General features: G+C 47.1%; 1 protein-coding gene across 1 annotated transcript in view; it reads left to right on the plus strand.

The window, feature by feature from the left end:
* The window catches only part of LOC149365559 (receptor-type tyrosine-protein phosphatase mu-like), a 90,021-nt gene that overhangs the window by 6,685 nt on the left and 61,506 nt on the right, over positions 1–21,830 (plus strand). Inside the window, exons 5-12 of the mRNA XM_089544180.1 lie at positions 9,294–9,352; positions 9,476–9,640; positions 11,750–11,854; positions 14,053–14,292; positions 17,747–17,878; positions 19,394–19,555; positions 20,639–20,785; positions 20,874–21,007. Of these exons, the coding sequence (XP_089400306.1) occupies positions 9,294–9,352; positions 9,476–9,640; positions 11,750–11,854; positions 14,053–14,292; positions 17,747–17,878; positions 19,394–19,555; positions 20,639–20,785; positions 20,874–21,007 (1,144 nt within the window). The remainder of the gene's footprint in view (positions 1–9,293; positions 9,353–9,475; positions 9,641–11,749; positions 11,855–14,052; positions 14,293–17,746; positions 17,879–19,393; positions 19,556–20,638; positions 20,786–20,873; positions 21,008–21,830) is intronic.

Raw genomic sequence — 21,830 nt, forward strand, 5'->3', positions numbered from 1 at the left:
TCGTCACGGGTCAGTGCGTTCAGCGGTTCCGCGATTTTCGAGAAATCTTGAATAAAGCGCCTATAATAGGAGCACAGGCCTAAAAACCGGCGAACGGCCTTCTTGTCAGTTGGGCGTGGAAAACCTGAGACGGCAGCAGTCTTGTCAGGGTCCGGGCGAACACCTTGTGCGCTGACAACGTGACCTAGAAAGCGAAGTTCCTCAAAGCCAAAATGGCATTTCTCGGCTTTGATGGTGAGTTGCGCGGATTTGAGCGCTTGTAGCACAATGCGCAACCGCTCCAAGTGTTGGTCAAAGGTGGGCGAAAATATAACGACATCGTCCAGGTACACCAGGCAGGACTGCCATTTCAAGCCGGAGAGGACAGTGTCCATCATGCGTTGGAAAGTGGCCGGTGCTGAGCACAGACCAAATGGGAGCACTTTAAACTCATAGAGGCCGTCAGGCGTCACGAAAGCCGTCTTCTCCCGGTCTCTCTCGTCCACTTCGATTTGCCAGTACCCGCTTTTAAGATCCAATGACGAGAAGTATCTGGCGTTCCGCAATCGGTCGAGCGCGTCATCTATCCTGGGCAGCGGGTAAACGTCCTTTTTGGTCACGCTGTTAAGTTTCCTGTAGTCCACGCAGAAACGCAGAGTATTGTCCTTCTTTTTGACAAGAACCACAGGCGATGCCCACGGACTGGTGGACGGCTGAATGACATCGTCTGCAAGCATCTCGGCAACCTGATTCTGAATGGCTTCTCTCTCCACCGGGGAAACACGATATGGGCGCTGGCAGACGGGTCGCGTAGTCTCGTCAGTGATGATACGATGCTTGGCGAGTGGAGTTCGGCCGACCTTCGAGCACGTAGCGAAACAGTCCACAAATTCTGCCAAGAGGGCCGACAGAAGATCCCTCTGAACCGACGGCAAGGCAGGATTTATTCTGACTGACTGAAGAACGTGATGTGGGCCAGCATACTCCGGAGAGGGTCCTCCCACGGTGCACAAACCTGGAACCTCAGCAACGTCGTGGAGGAAGGCAATAGCCATGCCTTTGGCCAGGTGCTGATATTCGTTGGCAAAGTTAGTCAGGAGGACGTGGGTGCGGCCGTCACGTAGTTGGACGAGACCTCTTGCAACGGCAAGTCCCCGCTTAAGCAGCAGTGGACTATGGCTGTCCGCTAGGCCCTCGTAGTCATGAAAGAGGTCGTTCCGCACGAGCACCAGAACACTGCACCGCGGCGGCACCGTGACGTCGTTCTCGACAATGCGCAGAGCGTTGCTGCAGGGATCGCGGGAGTCAAAGCGCGCCACGGCCTGTTTGGTCGAGAACGTGACACGTGCCTCCTGAAAGTCAATCACAGCGCCGTTCGACTGCAGGAAGTCGATCCCCAGAATCAAGTCTCTGGAACACTCGGGGAGTACGACAAATTCACCAACGTACGTAAAACCACTAATCCCAACTCTAGCCGTGCACTTGCCCACAGGGGAAATTAGGTGGCCACCAGCGGTGCGAATGGGGGTCCCCGTCCACGGTGTCAGAACCTTCTTAAGTTCTCCAGCGAAGGCACGGCTCATAACAGAGTAATCAGCACCAGTATCGAGCAGCGCGGTAATGTCAGTGCCATCAATTGTCACACGCAAATCGGATGCAGCGTATCTGATACTGTCGCTGCCTCTCTCTGTCCGGGTATCGTCGGCTCGAGGGTTCCGCGATGGAGGATCTTGACACGTCCCGACGTCAGCGGCCTTGCCTCCAGAGGTCGCTGGTGTTAGTTTTCCCGACGCGGACTCGGCGAGCGACGGCCAGCAGAGCTACTCTGGCGGCCAGGGCTGGAAGAGCGATAACGGAGAGGCGAAGGGGAACGGGACTCGCGCCTTCCAGAGTAGGCAGGGTTCTGGCGTGCCCAGAGATGCTGTGCAATCTCATGCGGTCGTTCGCCGTTCTGAGGGCAGGGTGCGTCGGGATGGAAACCGCGAAGGCCCACTTGGCGGTACGGACAGGCGCGGTAGAGGTGACCAGGCTCCCCACAGTGGTAGCAGAGAGGCCTGCGGTCCGGTGTACGCCACAAATCCGACTTGCGAGGGCGTGGCCCAGCTGTAGCAGATGCGGTTGCAGAATACGTGGCGATGTTACTCACGGAGGTCGACGGGGTCACACCGTAGCCAGGCACGCTCGCGTGACATGTGCCGATGTTGCTCACGCCAGGCGTTGGGATAATGGGACCGTAGCCTGTCGTGCGACGTACAACAGATGCGTACGTGGGTCGGTCATCGAACCGGGATGGCGCTTCGGGGACAGGAGGTGCCTGCGCAGCCTGTCGCACCTCGTCCCTGACAACTTCGGACAGCGCTGCCAGCGGCGCAGGTGCAACCTGAGGCAGATGGATCCGTTGCAGTTCCTCCCGGACAACGGAGCGAATTAGTTCACGCAAGGTGTCTGCACTGCCGCCGAGACACGACGAAAAGCCTTCGGGCACCATGCAGTTGATGTCCCGGTTGTACTGGCGGGCCCGTTGTTGCAGCGTCGTCTCCATCGTGGTCGCCTCGGTTAGAAATTCCGCCACCGTGCGGGGTGGGCTGCGCACGAGGCCCGCGAACAGCTCCTGCTTAACCCCACGCATGAGATGGCGCAGCTTCTTCTCCTCTGTCATGTTGGGGTCGGCGCGCTTGAAAAGACGGGTCATGTCTTCGGTGTACATGCGCACGCTTTCGTTCGTGCGCTGATTTCGGGAGTGCAGCGCAGCTTCAGCCTTCTCCCGGCGGTCAGCGTTGGGGAACGTAGCCAGGAGACTCCGGCAAAACGTCTCCCAGGTGGGAAGTGTAGCCTCGTGGTTTTCAAACCACGTCCGAGCAGACTCTTCCAGGGCGAAGTAGACGTTATTCAGCTTGCGCTCGTCGCACCAGCCGTTGTAGCGTGCGACCCGCTCGAACGTCTCCAGCCAGTCCTCAGCGTCTTCGAACACGTCACCGTGAAAAGATGGCGGTGTTCGCGGTGGGTGGCAAAGGATCGGCGCCAGGGGCCTGGTGTCAGCGGCCATGGCAGTTGGACTCGACGGTAGAGGCTGGATCGGCGGCTGGGTCCTGGTGTCAGTGGCCATGTCAGTTGGACTCGGCGGTCGAGGCTGCGTCGTCCTTGTTGGCGGGGGAAGGGGCCCAAATTCAGGCGACTCTCCGCGGAGACGGCGGCTGGGTCGCTGGTGAACCGGTGTGAGGTCCGTAGTGACGCTGTACGGAGTTTGCAGGTCGGGAAGCGTACCCAGCACCTCCACCAAACTGTAGCGTGCAACGCCAAAAAGAACACCCGCGCAGAGACGAAAAACCTGCGGCGGTCCCCTAATGGTTCGAGCTCGCGCGAGAGAGCCAACTAACTTCTTCCTCTTCTAGCGCATGCGCTACTTCTGTCTCTTCTTCGAATGCATGTATCAATATTATGGCTTCGGTGACTTCACGCAGAACACCGGGAGGAAAGTGGTGCGAGATTATTTTCTGGTCATCGGGACGCACCAAGCCGCCACAGTTTCAAGCCCTTACAGCTGTAGTGATAACGTCGTGGCTTATCATGAAAACATATTGAACGATAATCGAGTAAAGTAGCAAGTAACAACGCCATGGCTCGTTCTCCTAAGCGGGGAACGCGTAGAGTACTCACACTTCAGCATAGTTTCCAAACGAGTGCACGAGAAGCAAAGTATACTTTAATCAGGCGCATTGCGGTCATTAGAACGAGACTTCAGGTTGTTAAAAAAGAAAGGTCTACTCTGTGAAGCGTCAGCGCAGATGCGGTCATTAGGTAAGCCGGGATTGATCTCTTGTAAGACACAGCGAGCCCCTAACCATGTAAGAAAGGTCGCGTGTGAGGGCCTTTTTATGTGCTTTTCAATCTAAAAAAAATATATTAATGCATCAATCGAGTCTCTGAAATGTCTTAAGTGACCATCTCCTAGACCGTGGAAACTGAACTATACAGATAATGACTTAGCGAGGTGTATAGCTCGCTACGGTGTTCAACCAAGTAGGATAAGTTGTCGCTCTTTTAGGTAAACAATTTTGGGGGGGGTTACTGCAGCCAGATCAAAGCCTGAAAAAGAAAGCTAATGACAACTCTCACCAAGGAGCAGCGAGTGATCAAGAACTTCTTGTTTCTTTTTTATGCATTTCTAATTGTAACGTAAGGATGCCACCACAGAGACAAGTTTTGTACGTGTAATGTCATAATATTCACAAACTCAGAAGTGGCTTTCTACGCTAGTAGCCTTTGGCCACGTTGCTGAGTCAGTAGAACAAAATCTAATTTATTGTGCAACTATGCTCAATCCCGAAACTAAATATTTTGACAGAAATGCTTGTCTGGTTTGAATAACTCATGGTTATTTCTAAACATTTCTTCTGCAAAAGCATTTTAATTTAAGAAGTCCTCAAGTCTCGGAGCCAGCTCGGGTCTTTCTAACACATCCGACGTTCCTGAAGAAGGAGCCAATCCGGCGCCAAACGCCTGTACGTTTTAGAATTTAGGCTTTGGGCCGCATAAAATGTTACTATATTTAATTTCTCAAGTTGTCTACCAGGTATTAGCGTGAGGCGTCGGCTCCAAGACCTTTGTGGCTGGCTCGAGTGCGCGAGCTTATGTTGTGCGCTGAAATTTGCTGAATTCTGTTATCCACGCCAATCGGTCAATATTTTGCAACCTGCCTAATTAGTTGCCAAACCACGCGGTTGTTTTTGCAGTAATGAGGCACTACAGTGCTCGACGTTTTCAATTCTTCGCTATGCTTGATAAACCCACGGTGTGTTACCACCGATGAAGGGGAGTTGGAACCACCTGGCAGCTCTATTTCTGAAGTTTATTCCCTGGGTAGAAAGAAGACGAAAGTTCCTAGTTGCTTTATATACAGCATATTTGTACTTGCGATCACCTAATCCCCTTCCTCCCTAGCTCAGGCTTTTTGTCACGTCGTGTAATTAATCTACAGCAACCTTTTACTGCACCTGATGACTTTATGGGAGAGCTATGCCTGGAGAAGGCAACGGCCATAACTTCCACTCCAACACCACCCTAACAGAGTATCAGTGCATAGATTACACGAGGGCTCTCTAATAAGAAAAAAAACGAGCCAATGTCATATTTCATTTCGCTAAGCATTCTTTTTTTAAAGCTCTAATGGCAGTAGTGGAAGCTTCCGTGGAAGCTAGCGCGAATGTCACTGACAGCCGTTCAAGTTTCATTATGGCTTGTGATCGCACTGTGTGGGGCCATCTGCCAAGGCATCAAGGTACTACAAAGACGTTTGGGTTTAATCCTGTGAAGCACTCCGGGGTTTCCTTGTGCTTCTCGCGAGGCACAGGACTGCAACCAACGGCCAGACAAACATGGCCAAACGGAAACATCGCAGTGCTGTCAGGATAGCGACGGCCATGTCAATGTTCAGTCACCCGTTCGGCTAAGTTCACACTACCAGGCTCAAAGAGGGGAGGTTGCTACTCTGTACGCCCCAGGACGGCTAGAGTTCTGCGCAACATAGCGTCGAGCATAACCGCGTCTTGGGAGTTGCACTGATGTTGCTCTGAGTAATAGCTATATCAGTAGTTGTTACTGATGACCACCAAGAAACCTCTAACTGCAGCCAGGTGCTAAGTTAACAGCTCGAATATCACATATAGGCTCCCACAATCTCAACATTATGCGTGACAACAGCTCTGCAAGTAGCTCTAAACAAGCCTCTGTTTCAACTGTTTGCCTAATATAGCTCGCTAGCCGAGGTGACAGTAAATGTAAACTGCAAAATTGGTGCGGTGGCGCCATCCGTGCGGAATTGAACGAAACGGTGGTCATATATGGGCTAATTTATTTTGAGATGAATATTCCACGGCAGCAGTAAATTCCTTGCGCCCACCAAAGTACAATGCGATGTCATCTCACGACAGTACGGCATAACAAATTCGCTTCATAGCTTTTTCTTGTGCAAGCTTATCGTCCTGCATATCTTGTTAATGCTGTCGCAATTGGTATTCCAAAACGAGAATATGCTAATGATGGTTACTGCGAGGGCGGTGGTTTAAGATCGAGGGAGCCGTGACGGGGTTTCTCCGTACGCTGTCGGACTCCACACAAGGCTTCATGTACCGCTCTAAGCGCTTTCCCGTTGAATGTGTAGTGTCAAAGCACACTTGTCCAACATTACACTCGTTTGCTGGCGCGTCTTCGCTGCTCTTCTCTCTTCGCGCACCGTGCGTGCCTCTCATTGCCTGTTCAAACGACGATTAGAAATCCTGTATTGAAACACAGTTTGTCTACACATTCTCTGCAATTTAACATCAGTTAGTATGCATCTGACACTTAATAGTACCTCAGTGGTTCTTTTTACACTCATGTGAGTCACTACGGGGCACACAAAGGAAGACTGAGCAACAATGCTATCCGGACTTGTAACATTACCGCTACCGCATTGGCCAACTGCAGGAGACCGATGTTAATGCGTTCTCGTCATTATGTGCCAAAAAACCTGCCGACCCATCTCTAGGACCGAACGAGGCACGAGGAAACCTAGACCTACACCCGATATCCTCCACTTCAGACGATTTCAGACACAAAGCACGTCCTCCTAATTTGGTGTTCCCTACCCTGGATACATATCGTACGCCTCCGATTCCCCGATAACCTTTCCCTGAATACATATATCCTGGGCATGTCACAAAACCAGAATGCAATGGACGTGCATGGTTAGACACTGGCTAAGATATAGTTAACTTCATAGTTCTAGCTGAAATCAAGAAGAAGAAATAGGCACGGGCTGCGCATGTAATGCAGAGAGCAGGCAACAAGGGGTTCCTTAGTGACTTGGAAATGATTGTCAGGCAAGGCAAATGTAACTGGGGACTGCAGAGTGTCAGATGCTCCGATGAGGTTAAGAAGCTTAGTCTACAGGGTAGTCGCAGCTAGCACGAGATTTAATTTAGAAGCCTCTGTCCTGCAGTGGACATAGTTACCTTGATGAGGATCATGATGATAATAACAACACAAATAGTTGGCTCGGATAAAGAAAGCTATAAAGCATCTTGGAAGAAACAGCTAAAAAAATGGCAATGGACGCAGAAAGAACAGAAACAACCAGCGCTGATGGTGAATCAACTACATCCGACATTGGTACTGCCACAGCTGTACACGATGCTTCATTCTGCGTAAACGGTGGGGCCATTGATGCTTTACGTCAAAATCGAAAATTCCTGTGTTCACATACTGCACTATAATAACGATTTTCTAGGCGGGCAAGGACATTGGCGCTGTGCAGAATGTGTCCAGAGTTGTCATGCCATCCAGATCGGCTTAAATGTAAATGTATATTGGTTTTTGAGGAAAGGAAATGGCGCAGTATCTGTCTCACATATCTCGGCGGACACCTGAACCGCGCCGTAAGGGAAGGGAGGAGTAAGAAGAAGTGTAAGAAGAACGAGAGTAAGAGAGTAAGAAGTATAAGAAGGCAGAGAGAAAGAGGTGCCGTAGTGGAGGTCTCCGGAATAATTTCGACAACCTGGATATCGTTAACGTGAACTGGCATCGCATAGCCCACGAGCGCCTCTTGCGTTTCGCCTCCCACGTGGGCCTTCGGTGCCTTCGCTCTTATGAGGTTGACAGAGCGGTGTCGATGCACTTTCTCCTCTCACTTCTTCGGTACCAAGAGGGGTTGACAATCTTCGAGTTGTTTATCTGTATCTTCCTTTCGTAGGTGTAAAAGTATTCTCACAGTATTCACAGTATTCTCTCCAAGAAGACACAGAAGGAGACCTATTACAAGAACAAACTATGGCCGGCAAGATACAGACTTCCAGACACCTTTGTTGTTGTATCGTGTTGATGAATTAGTAAATTTTACGAAACCAGTGTTCAAAAGTTTTCTAAAAAACCCTATTGCTCAAGCATGACTTTGTATTTGTGTAATTTTGTGCTGTTTCTTTTGTTTTGTTGTACCTGAAAATGTGTCTGTTTTTAGTATAACTGATTTTCTTTAGTAATGTTCCCTATAACGACATGTTTTGCTTTGAATATATTACAGTCAGATGTTTTGTTATTGCAAAGCAATCAGCAATTTTATGTTAGCCTATTTTGTAAGTATTTATGTGTTCATGCCTGGCGCAAATCTATAAATACTGCAGATTGGGCGAGTTGGTTAACATATATCTTGCAAAATTTTAGCGCGAAAAACACGGACAGAAAGAGTAGAGTTTCAGCGCTCGTGTCGTCTACTCTTTCTGTCCGTGTTTTTCGCGCTAAAATTTTGCAAGATGCAAATCTATATGTGACCAAAGATTGTATGCTCTTTACCTGCTCGCTGAACGTCATCCGGAGCGAAAGCCTTTGTCAGGCACTGCAGCCTTCAGCTTTCGCTCCGGCTTTCTGTAACAGAAAGGAACAAATAAAGAGAAAGAAAAAGAAATAAGACATTACTTCGAGCTCGTCAAACAGCACTACCGACAACTCCGGTGCTACCAAACCTACATCCCCCTCCTCCCGCCTCCCTCACTGGTCCGTCTTTACACATCCGTCCCTAGCCACGGCGCAAGTAAACACTCCCGGGTCATACAGTGGAACAGCCTCATCAATCTAGTGCTTCAGTACCGCCATCATTGCAGCTGTAATTCCTCCTGTACAAAGAGCCCAGCTCAATATGCAAACGCGGAACATCTTTTCCTCCTGTCCCGCAGCCCTACAATCCCCTCATTACCATAAGCCTCTCCTTTCCTCCTCTCTGGTGTTTTTGATGCCAGTGGCCATCGACGACCAGGAGCCATATTTCATAAGCTGTCCTATTTAAAAATGGCCATTTCGTGTCCGTCTGGCCCTCTGTCATTGGTCACTCGGTTATACCAGCGGCTTTCAAGCGTCTGTGGAAAGCGACGCAGCCATTGGGTAGAAGGCTCCGGACCCCACCGTTGGCTGCAAGTCGCAGCTAAAGGCAGCCAGCGAGCGGTTCCGCTCGCCTGCTGTTGACAGAGCGCTGCCAGGCTGCATATAGCAGTCAATGCCAGCCAATGGTGAGGTCCAGTCACCAGCAACCCATTTGCCGGGTCCCTTTTTAGAGACGCTTGAAAGCCGCGTATATATCCGAGTGACCAATGACAGAGGGCCAGGCAGACGCGAAACGGCAACTTTAAAATGGGCAGCTATAGGATACGGCCCCAACTTGCCATTGTCCTTCTAGCAGAGGAATATCTTTAAGTCTTAGTTGCGCCTCAAAATAATGTGCATTTTCTCTCTGAAAGGCTGGATACCTGACAACCTGACGCGGACTGAAAATTTTTTACCGCTTTTAGGTACGGCGCCGCATATTCCTGGGCGGGAAGCTATCATTTTGTCAGCCCCCGAATCCATGGTGAGCGTTTGGTTTCTGGTGCACGGAATACGACTCCGGCAAGGTGGTTTTTACCTTTCTGGCTTGCGATTTCACGTCACTTCAGTGTCGTATGCAAACCAATATTTTTGCTTGACCTTCCAGAACCGATACTGGACGTGGCATCCGTCCATGTTGGCTACCGTTTCGGGGATCGCCAGTCGAGTCATGTGCAAGTTTTCTTCGCGCCACCAGGTAGCAAAGTTGAGTGCTCTAGGTTTACATGGAACTCCAACCCGGATAATGGAGTCACACAGCTGGCTTATGATGGTGAGTACTACACTTAATTGTCTGTGTTTTACTTTAGTAAACATTGGATGTCGCGAACGGGCCCGATGTTGGCATACATTGTGAAGATATGAGGGAAACAACGCACGAGTATTGAAGGCTGCGGCTATGCTCTTTGAGGTATTCAGTGCTACCTGCGGCAGTTATACTGCTGAAACACGTGGGAAGACTAATGCTGAAAAGTGACACACAGCACTGAATCGCTGTGGCCCCGCCGTGTGCTGCTCGCGAAGGCATATACGAAATAAAGCTAGGAAATGCACCCAACATGAAAGATAATGCGCGTGATTTGGAGTGAACCTTCTTCGACAGTGAGCACTGACCGAAATCTTTACTCCCAATTATAACAATGCTTAGGCGAACTTATCCTTTGTCGTTTCTTGACAAAGTGGCCCGCTGCCTAACGTGATGGTTGAATTTACTGGTAGATTTGTATTGCAAGCTAAACGACCATTCTGAACACATTGCCTTACTGAATCTGGATTCTTTCAGCAGTTGCATTCAGGTGGCTCGTTTATAATTTAATATTGTTAGTGTCTGCACCAAGGTTGCTATCCGCTGGATGTTGATAATACCGGTGAGCTTTTGGACTGTGTACAGACAAAAGGGCTCGAACATTTCTTTTTATTTCATGCCTGAGTGGAAAGAAAGTGTTCCAAAATTCATGAAATGTTAAACTTGGCTCTCTCAAGCTGCGAAACGAAAGAGAAATGGTGATTACTAATTGGTTTCGCATCGGTGTTGTATTTCGGGTGTCGGCGCCTTGAAAGGAAGCGCCGACTCCGATTATTTGCTCTTCCCTGTCGGTAGATAATTCCTCGGAGGCTGTGGGATGATATCCTACGAACGATGAACGACCAAAATAATTTTTTTTACCAAACGCACTATATGACCTAATAAATTAAAGGCGACGTACTTATCTTTTGCACTTTCATTCATCTGTGAGGCCCTTCTTGAGCACACACCACCCAGCTTGCCATGGCTGCCGCCAGCTTCGGCCTCCGTCTACACCAGGCTCCCACCATTGATTTGATATGAGTCGCCCCTCTCTTCCTCGCCTTTAGATCAGTAGCAGAGTCCCAGCACAATGGCACAATGACGTCATAAAGGAGCCAAAAGAAAGGAACGAGAACATACTATTGCACTTCGTTTGTCAAAATTGCTCGCTGCGTAGCATATTGTAGCTTAGCAGAGATCTTCTCGGCGACGTAGTCTGGCCGTTCATTACGATAATTGCAAAAACTAAAATGCATTCTCAGTTTCTCTTGAGATAGCATGTGTCAACATCTTTATCCATGTACTTTACTCATTAACGGCGAAGAGTAGTTTTTCATTTTTTCCGAATTTTATTCCGTTGCCATGAAAACTTAAAGATGCAGTGAAGAGGAATCTCAACTCTTCTTTTTGCCGCGGGAACTCGATCTACACGTTCCGACCATTCTTAGAAACTGCGACTTATTGCCCTGTGTGGTCGATTTCCCCAATTAAGTCGAATTACCGCCCGGCTCCCGCCTTTATTTTTTTAATTCTCCCCGTATGGTGGGCGGAGTCGACCAACGCGTGGAGTGCCTTTCAGCCAGCTCCGTGGAGGCTTTGCTTTAGACTTATGTTGTTTTTTAGGTTTCCGTGAATAAATAGTTTCATTCGCAGATAATATAGCCGCAAAATAAGCCCGCAGAAATAAAAATACCCGCGGACTATTGCGTATTACTCAGACGATGGCAGAGCGGCAAGCCGCCACGGGACTGGGTGAAAGGCACTGCACGTGGTTATCGACTCCGCCCACCGTAAGGGGAAAATTAAAAAAAAAACGTGGGAGCCGGGCGTTAATTCGATTTAATTAGAGAGATCGACCACACAGGGCAATAAATCGAAGTTTCTAAGAATGCTCGGAAAGTGTAGATTGAGTTCCCGCGGCAAAAAGACGAGTTCATATTCCGCTTCACTGCACTTTAAGTACTCACAGTTTAGTTCGACCAGCAAAATTCTGCCAAGAAAAGGCGATTTATTCCGCTCCCTGTTTTTATTTTTGCTTTCCTCGTGATGCATTTTTCGTGGGCGTAGACTGATGTTCATGGCGACTGCGTGCAGGCGTCTTCAGGACTGTATGGCCCTCAGGTGGAAGCGGAACGTTTGAGTGCGCCGTCCGAGGCAGCGACCTGTCTTCTGTCACCTCGTTGGCGATGCCGAAATACTGTGAGTGCTTTGGTGTTTTACACAGTTTCCATGCTACGCTCATTGTCTATGCGCCAAGGAATTGCCTTTTCGATCGACAACCAGATTTGTCGTTGACATGATCTTTGGCCAGAAATCAGAGGAGGAAAGAGACGACAGAAGATTCGGTATACCTTCAGAACACCTTTTCTACTTTAGACTTTTAGAAAATATAACCCATTATATGCTGAAGCTTTAAAATTTTGAAAAAATGAAAACACTTTCCGATATAAAATGTTTATTTCACTTATAATTCGAACTTATCTTTTATTGGTGGAGATGTATTGATCAACACATCAACGCTCACTTTTTAGTCGTCCTAAAATATAGGATACTAGGCAAATTCACCGCCCGCTACATGTGGTACAGCTTCAAACGTTTATCGTCGACTTTAAACATTTAATTCTTATCACATGCCATTCTTTCATTGCCAAAATGAGCAAACATCTTTTTTTTTTCTCTTCAAGAATCGCAATGGGCTCGATGGTGTCGAATCCCCAAAATGGCGTCCAGAGAAGACTAGCGTATCTTTCTGAGCAAACACAACGCACAAAACTGAGCGCATAAAGCGCTACGCTTCCACAGGAAGGCTTTAGACCTTCTCAAACTTACCCTAAACGTTTTGAGTTCTTGCCCATAAAACGGTGTCCTACATATAGGACGCTAGGCAACGTGAGTGTAAGACGGCTACGGAAGGAATGCTACCGGGATGGGCATACGTTCTCAGAATCGTTGCTGAAAATTTTCCATTTGTAGCGGCCTTTATTGGCAAGAGATGACTGGTTGTTAAGGCCGGTTAGAGCTGGCAAGGGCAGGTCCGGTCCCAGAACAGTTGATGCTTTTGCCGCGCGTCGGTTCTGCTGCTTCAGCTGCCGATCGTCGTCTTCTCGCCTCGCGCCGCGCATCGGTTCTGTTGCTCCGTCTGCTAAGCGTCTTCCTCTTTACGCATTCACGGACTAGCTAATTTAAAATAATTCAGTGAAGACCAAAATTGCCGGTAGGGCAGTAGAGCTGTGAGAATATGAATCAGAGTTAAAATAAACGCCTACACGAGAGAGCTGGCTGCGTCTAATTTTGAACACCAAACCCTCAGGTAATAACTTGTGAATGCGCATTTGTTAAAATTCATGCACATCGGCGATGCTCTTTTGGAAACATGTTACTCATGCGTGCTGTGCGATGCGTAGCTGGAACCATCGTCCGCAGAAATGCAGTCCTCGTTTCCCTGTCCCCTATAACGCGAGGCCTGCTTCACGGTGTTCAGAAGGCCAGTCTCCGAGTGCTTGATGAATGAAAAACCATACGAGAAAGTAGAGGTTTTCTAATTCAGTGGGAGAGCAAGTATTTTTGCCCCCTTTTTTCTAAAGCTGCACATTTCCATGTTTGCTTTTTTTTAGGTCTCGTCTGTGCTTCCTTGTAAGGGTTGCCTGGGCCTCTTCAAGCTGCGTGACTACAGCTTTCAGCCTAGGCGACCCGCCAGAAATTTTGCTAGATAAAGATGAACGTTCAGTATGCTTTGTAGGCTTGAGCATTCCTCAACTTCTTGACATTTATTATCCTTTGTGAGACTATGACTATGTGGAAACCTTGCAATTTCGGACGACTACCTAGAAGAAAAGCTCCCACCGCCCTATGCGAGTTTTTAGCGAGGCTGCATTCAGCACCTAAACGGCGGGAAGTTGACACTTCGTATTTCGCTTGGCTACAGTTCTGCCGAAATCATGGACTCTGCTGTGGAGTCATGCCCACATCGCGATGGTATCCTCTGGGCCCAGATTCATTCCTTGTACTTGTGCGTTTTCCACAGCCTTAGTAAAAATAACGCAACTGAGTGTTTGGTTTGGTTTCTGTAGAGATTAGCACATTATTCTTTGCAGCTTTTCCCCGAGGAGTGACATATTGTTCCCACTGAATCCACGTTTCCTACCAAAGACATAGGAAAATCATAAATTGTCGATTTGCACGTATTTCTAAACGTCCTCATGGTGGATGAAGGACCGCGGCACTTTTTTCCTTCCCTGTAGGTTAATTTTAAGAAACTAAGACCGAAACTACGCGAAACCTCGCGCCCAGTGCACAAACTGCTGAGCGTGCAAGTATAGTTGTCACTCAAGGGGCCAATTTCATGTTTTTTATATTTCCTTTTTGTCTTTCCTACTACGTGGACATCCGGCTTCCAGCTCTTTTCCCGACCGTCCTGAGCCAAACGATCAGCGTGAACGAGAATGCCGTCATAAGAAATTCGAACGGAGGCTATGTCGCTTGGTACAAGGATGGGAAAGTGGCAAGGCATGGCACAGTGAAAGACGGAAACTCCAGAATCGAAATCACGAACGCTCAACTGGGCGACGCCGGTCTTTACGCCTTTGAAACGGGAGCGCAAGGGACGCCTGTTCAAGTGTCAAGACTCATCGTACGCGGTGAGTTTATAAAGCGCGGCGGCGCAAGTTTCAAATGTGATTGGTGCGTCCCCAGAGCACGGGGACAGCCCTGTGCGAAAGCGCCGCGTGTTGCAGCGCGCTCGCTATTGCGCCAAACAGTGTTTAAAAGGTTACGAAAAAAATCTGGACATTTCAAGTTAACGGCCGAAGGGCATCGACAGTAGATCATTGATGATCTTCGTCCAATATAAAAAAATTGGTAACTGCAGGTAGCTTTGAAACTACCGCGACACACAGCGCTGGTGGTGTCTTCCTTCTTGTGCTTTGTGTTATGACAAAGTGTGTGCTGTCTTTTTTTTTCATGATTAAACAGTGCTCGAGCTTGCTGTCTACCGCGACTGTTCCCTCATTTAGCAGATCCTTTTGGAGATGTCAGTTGCAAAGCGTTCCATGATGCCCAGGCTTTGAAATTTGACACGCTGATATTTCCGAAACTTGTAGGCCGGCTGACTGCCACAACGCTTGCAGTGTTCGCGTGAGCTTTACACGGTTTATATCAGCATTGGTATCATGTAGAAAAAAAAGCTCTCTAAACTGGGCTACGGCTTGGTTAAAACATTAGGCTATAGAGGTTGGTTGGCTGGCCTCAAATAAAATGGCACATACCCACTACGAGGGAGTGGCCAAGACACAGGCGTCAACTGATGGTGTGAGGTGCTGTTCCCACATTTTCTCTACGTCGTTTTTTCTTCGCTTTCTTCACCTTCTTTCTTTCTTGCGTTCTTTCCCTCTTTCTTTCTGTCTTTCTTGCGTTTTTTTGCTTTGTTTCTTTTTCCCTTTTTCTTTTTCAATTTTTTTTCTCTTTTTCTTTCTGTGTTTCTATCTTTATTGTTTTCTCAAACAGAATCTAAGAAGGGCCGAGGCCAAAGGCGACCGAAAACTCGATTGGGATCTCGACTGATCTACGGAGCCAGTATGCACCTTTCTTTTTCTCAAATTCAGCGGAGTCTAAACCTTCCACTGGCTTTTAGAAAAGGAAAGGTGCATAACTGCCTTAGTTTGTCGGCGGACGCCACCGTCTACGCACAGCGCGGTTTTGGTATCCAGAGACCCAGTCACACTTGCTACTGAGAGGCTTCACACAGACAAACACCGGGGAGTACAGCTGGAAGTGTTTTCGCATTAAAATAAAAAAACAGCCTAGTACCAGAACAACGTCACTACAAACAATTTGATTTTCTATACAACAGGATGGTAGCTTCGAAATGAAACTTTGATTCATTAGTACATCGAGAACATAATCCCTGCAACGAAACACTAATCCACAGCTCACCAGTTTCAAATCAGCAGTTCCTAAGCCATCAGTCATTACCATGGTATTCACCACATAACGCAGGCATTAGCACGAATGCAAAACAGGAGATAACAGTTCGTAGGGAACGACAGCAGCATAGCAAAAGAGCACTTAGATGCACTTCTTAGAATAACTATTGCAATTAAAATCAATATTACTGTTCACAGGAACCATAAAGCAATTCTTAAATGTTATTTGACCTTTACTAATCTCTACCTATATATGCTTTCTGCTCAGAGCAACAATTATTTGAAAAAGGTATTCTTGACAGCCCGCGGTCTTTCTCGTTTTGGGATTCGACTGTTGTATAAACACCAACTGTTCTTTTTGTTTCCTTTTTCTTCGCCAACTTCCTCTTATTACCATTTCTCTCTATACCGTGGATTCCCTCCATTTTGTTCTCAATTCTTCTCTTCTTTACCTCTTCTTCTTTTTCTTTCCTTCTTTTTCTTTTTGAACTTGGTCTGTTTCTTTTCCTTCTTTCCTTCTTTCTTGGCTTGACTCGTGCTTTCCTCATAGCTCATTGCTATAGCAGTAGATCAACTTCGCTCTATAGTTGACTAGTACCCACTTACCGGGTGCTCACGATTGCCGGCGCTATTTTGGTACTGCAAATTCTAGCTGTCGCCTTGTGTCTCCATTGTGTTTTGAAAAGCAGCCCTTTTTTTTGCCTCTTCCACCTCTAAATTTATCTGTCGGACTCCTATGTCTGGATTTCTGTCAGTGTATCGACTTCCATCATTTTATTGCCAGGCGCTTGGGCGCATATCGAAGACCTCGAAGTTTGAAACTTGAACACAGTTTATGATTTAGTGACCGAGGGTGTCGATATCTGTAAACACCAGAATTTTGACTAACTGGGACCGCCGTTTTTTGATAAAGTACCCTATGGGAACTTCGGTAACTGATAAGATTAACTATAGTGCCTAACGAAGCCGCGCAAACGAAACAAGGGACGAAGGATGGAAACAACAGGACAGCACAGAACTGAGTTTTACTTCAAAGAAACGTCATAATTTAACAAGCGTCGTAATTGCAACAGACAGAATGACGAACGTTGTCACGTTACTCTGGCATGCTGGAGTGTGTCGCGGGCATTTCGATCGAGATATGTGACGTCTTTTTTGTTTAGTAAGACTGATGTAGTGCTTACGCAACGGCCAATTTCTTCCTTCACATTCTACGCTTCGTAAATTTCTCTGCTGATTTCGGACGTAAAATTTTTCGAGATTCGCCTGTTTCTTGAACAACCAACTAGCCCGTCTTTATCTGTTACATAGGTAAAATTTAAGAACCTTGGTTTCGGTTGTCTTGGTTTTGGCGTCTACCCAATTGAGTGCCCAGCCAAGCCGGGAAAGTGACGAACAACTGCAGCTCCTACCACTTCTGCTTGGGGAGCCTAGGCGGCTTAGGTACTTGAGCACTTTCAAAAACAGAAAACCACTGCACTCCAACTGTACCCGGTTGCCCGGTTGACAATGCCTTGCCTGGTTGACAATGCCATGTCATGAATTTAGAAGCAAAGCGGATAATGAGGCTAGTTGGTTGTATACTTTGGCCGATTCAACGCGCTGCCATTAAGAAGCTACTCACAGAGAGAGAGAGAGAAAACTTTATTACGGCAAGTGTGTTAGACCCCCTTGGGTCCCTGGACCACCGCACGGTCCCACTCTACGTGGGAACGTTCATGTGGTGTTTGTCCATGGCGTCGGCACCCCGAAGCACCACACAAACAGGGCGAAAACGAAGATCGCAAGAGAAGCACCACTTGTGGTCTTCGTTTTCGTCGTGCGTGTAGTTTCTTAGTGGCAGCGTGTTGAAACAGCATGCATGAATTTAGTCCCCAAGGTTGCTGAAGCGGCGGCCGCGCGTAATGCACACGGCGTTGGCATTTCGAGAGCTAAGTGAAGCGAACGTGGAGCTGATGTGAAACACTCCTACACTGTAAAAGGGAACAATGTAGGAGAAGTAAAAAGTGTTGTTGAACTTGCCGCTTAGTAGGCAGCATGCGCGCCAATTCACAAAACCCTCTTCCGTGTGCGTCACTGACGCCAGCGGACGGAATAGGTCGGGAAGACACGATGGTAGCCCTCTGCAGCTTGAGCGTCTATATGGTGGAGTATTTTTGTGACTTTTCAGCTTGCCCCAACGGTACCTACGGTGACGACTGCACGCAAAGATGTCCACAATGCCGAAACGGAGGCGTCTGCCATGACATCACGGGCGAGTGCATCTGCCCCCCAGGCTTCGCAGGGAACGACTGCACACATAGTGAGTGCCTTATTTTGTACGCTCTGTCAAGATGCGCATGACAGCAGCATGCCAGCCAGTACACATAATATCAAATGATGAGCTCGCAACATTTGTCGTAGCCTAATTAACTGTTTGTCGGAATGCGTTTTCCTGAATGTGATGCGTGCCTAGATGCGCAAGAGAGAATAAAGGACAGCAGAAAGGTTTGCTGCCGCAGGCACCATTGAATTTTTTGTTTGTTTTTTGCCGTAAGCATCAGCAGGCAAAGCAGGAAACACATTAGGATTACAAAGTGAATTCGTTGTTTAGTAGAATATAATTGGCTCGCTGTTAACACTTACTCAAGAGGCAAATTGCGTATCTGGAACTGCTAGCAGTAATAACGCCGGAAAAATCATTTCTAAATGTCACACCGCCTCGCGCATGACACCAATGCTAACTTCCGTGATCATATCCGTTACTAAGGGCTGCATCTGCAAAGCCATCAAAGTTCTCTAAGCTGTCCGTCGCATTTAAGCTGAATGTAGAGAAACTACCATCTATAAAAAAAAAAGGTTGCTTGAACAAAGGCCGTAAATAGGAGGCTCCCGCACTTCTATACAACACAAAAGCAAGCTGCTTGACACACTTTTTTCAGAAGCAATTTGCTGTCTTGATTCAAAAGACATGAAGAACAATGCCGCAGTAAAAATATCCTAGAAAGAGGCAGACCGAAAAGGCCTTCAAAATAAAAATGAGAAATACGATTCCAGTGAAGCGGAGACTGACTCGACTGGCGCGAGGCAGAAGCAAAGTGCGAACTGAAGATCAGCCTGCCGGAGTGAATTCATCTGCTTTAAAAAGCAGTGGACTGGACACTGTTCCTTTGTTCTACAATACTACGCACAATGGCCACAGAACCTGGGAAAGGTGATCGTGCGATGTCAGTGCACATTAAAGATCCCCAGGTGGTCGAAATTATTCCGGAGAGCTCCACTACGGCACCTCTTTCTTCCTTTCTTCTCTCACTCCCACCGTCCTCACTTCCGCCACGGCGCGGTTAAGGTGTTCAGCTACAAGTAAGGCAGTTACTGCGCCATTTCCTTCCCTCATTACAACTCTACTTCGCTCTCGTCTAGAAAGTGCTCTGCAAACAGCCGCGTTACCTCCTGCTTCTTTCGTTCTTTCGTTGTTTCTTTCTTTCTTTCTCTCTTTCTTCTTTCCTTTCTTTCTTTTTTCCGCCTTTTTGTCTTTCCTTCTGTCTTTCTTTCTATCGTTGTTTCTTTCTTTCAGTCCTTCTTTTCTTCTTCCCTTCTTTTTCTTCCTTCCTTTCTTTCTCTCTTTCTTTTCTTCTTTCCTTCCCGTATTTTTCTTTCTTTCTCAATTCTCTCTCGTTTTCCTCATTTGTTTCCTGTATTTCTTTATTCCACTCCATCACTCCTCACTACTTTCTTATTTTTCATTATTTTCTATTTCCCTGCCTTCATTCTGTCAATCTTTTCTTCACTCTTCTCTATTCTACTCTGCCTCATTCTTTCTTTCGTACATTCACAGTTTGCTACGGTAATTCCTTCGGCAAGAACTGCAGCCACAACTGCACCGAAGTGAATGCACTGAGTGGAGGTGACGCACATTGCTGGGGCATGCTCTTCTGCCTGCCCGATCCGTACGGCTGCTCCTGCTACCCAGGATTCGGCGGCATAGACTGCACGGACCGTAAGCATTCCACGATAACGAATCAGTTGATAGCGCAAGATGTACGGGATGTTGTCCCTCAGCAGAAAGCATGCTCTAAATGTGGTGGTAAACTACCTGCCACATTTCTTTGCATAGGATCTAGTGTGTAAAGTTCTGGTATATGCCCTGCAAAATTCTTTTTTTTTCCAGTTCTCTAAGTTGTTTTTTTTTTAATGACAAAAATTGCCCGAGTTGTCACGTATGCTTTTCTCCTGTTTCGTGATCGCGAAGTAGCGCGCGAGATGTGTAGAACACTTGCGAAGGATGCATAAAATTTCGTATTTATTTTGCTATCCCATTTAACATGCCAATGTTGTCCTAGTTTCTAGCCTATGCCCTGAAGGAATATTTATATCGCTATCTATGTTTTGAAATCAGCGTCAGGAGATCGTTTTGCACACCTATCCGCTGTCTCGTAGTCGCACATTCTAACAAAATTTTAAAACCCGCTGGAATCTTCATTTATGACTTTGTATTGCGGACATTTGAATTTTGTGCTCCACGTTTCCTACCAAGAAGTCCCTTGCCTTTCTGTCTTTGCCGCTTGCCTTGTATTCTTAAAGACCTCATATGAATAACTTCGGATTGGTTGTTTTTGTGCACTATGCTTTCGGCAGCAGCACATATGATAGCTTAATATTGATAGCTTAATAATAACCATATATACATATGATAGCTTAATATTGCGCTGCGAAAGCTTAGCCACAGGTGTTCTTAGTTATTAATTCTCGGTGAATACTGCTTCCGCCTTCACCGCGAACTCACGTGAGAGGCAAAACTTTCCCAGCTCACACTGAGAAAGCGTCACTCGGTGGCAATCTTCACTTCGTTCTCAAAAAGAAGTGCCTCATCAAAATAGTTCTTGTGAGCGTTTGTTATTCGATACGTTATGAAAAATTGCACCAAAAACCTGAGCCTACTGAACATAATTTTTTTTGTACACCAGTAGATAAAACAAAGGTTCCTCTATAGGATTACTTTTCGTGGTATCTTCGATAACGAGTCAGGTGTATTAAAGTAGCAGTTCTCACGCTCTGTATTTTGAAAAATTCGTACGCTTAGAGTGCACGGCAGGAACGTACGGCGCCGATTGCAAGCAGAGCCGAATATGCCACTGCAAGAATGGGAAAGGCTGCCATACTCAGTGGGGGGTATGTGTGGACAATGACTGCGAGGACGGATACAGAGATGCACCGCTCTGCGACCGAGGTGAGAGGCTATGACCTAACAGACACGTCCTCTGGAGGTGAAGGTTGGTCCCTCAAATGTCCGTTATCTCTCACTCTCTGACTTACAGTGTATCCCGTACTGAAGAGATTCAACACTACGCCTCTAGACGAAGAAAATATCGAGGTGACCTGGAGACCTTGGTCGCACTTGAGAGGAGACACTGGAGAGGGAGACCCCGATGGCTACGTGATACAGTTCAAGGTAGGAAGCTACATGGGCGGCTGTTGCATTTTTTTGAGCGGAGAAGGAAAAACTGAATTTCTCTTTTTGCATTCGGGTTAATTAGTAGGGGTCATAAATATGTAAACTACCGACAAAAATTGAGTAAACATCAGGACAGAATCAAACGATAAATTAGGTAAGATGGACAAAAAAACAGGCATTACAGAATTCTTCCAGACGACGAAAAGAAATTTCCTGCCTAAAGTAAATATTAAGTAAAAAAATGACTGTGGCTTAGCTTGGTTAAGCCCGGTAATTCCAAAAGCAATATCCGTAGCTACGCCATGGTTCAGCTGGTAGTGTAGCTGGTGGTGGTGCTTGTGGTTAGACTTGTGGTGATGCATCGGTTATACAATCCAATTCTTTGCAATCCAATCCAATCCAATCCAATATGCTAATATGGTAGCTACCGGCCTCGCTACACGACGGGCTGAAAGTGCAATTAGTATTGCCTTCGCAATAATAAATATAAAAATAATATAGTGCAAAGGAATACGTACTAATATAAAAGCTTAGGCTACCCAGCAATATGGACACAGTTCTCAAGTATGTAAATTCAACGCAGTCATGAACAAGCAAATGAGGAAAGTGAAACGAGCTATGGAAAGAATATGACAAGGGCCAAGAGCATGGAGAGGACCGAGTGGGTTAGGGAACAAACGCGAATTAATGATATCTTTGCCGAAATCAAGCAGAAATGGGCATGGATAGTGCGTGTAATACGAAACATAACCAGCGGTAATTAAAAGGACACAAGAAAAATTGAAGTTGGCTTGTATCGATAGAATACCCGGTCCGAAAC

The sequence above is a fragment of the Amblyomma mixtum genome, chromosome 1, assembly GCF_055824585.1.
Source record: "Amblyomma mixtum isolate Tamu chromosome 1, ASM5582458v1, whole genome shotgun sequence".
In the NCBI taxonomy this organism is placed as follows: domain Eukaryota; kingdom Metazoa; phylum Arthropoda; class Arachnida; order Ixodida; family Ixodidae; genus Amblyomma; species Amblyomma mixtum.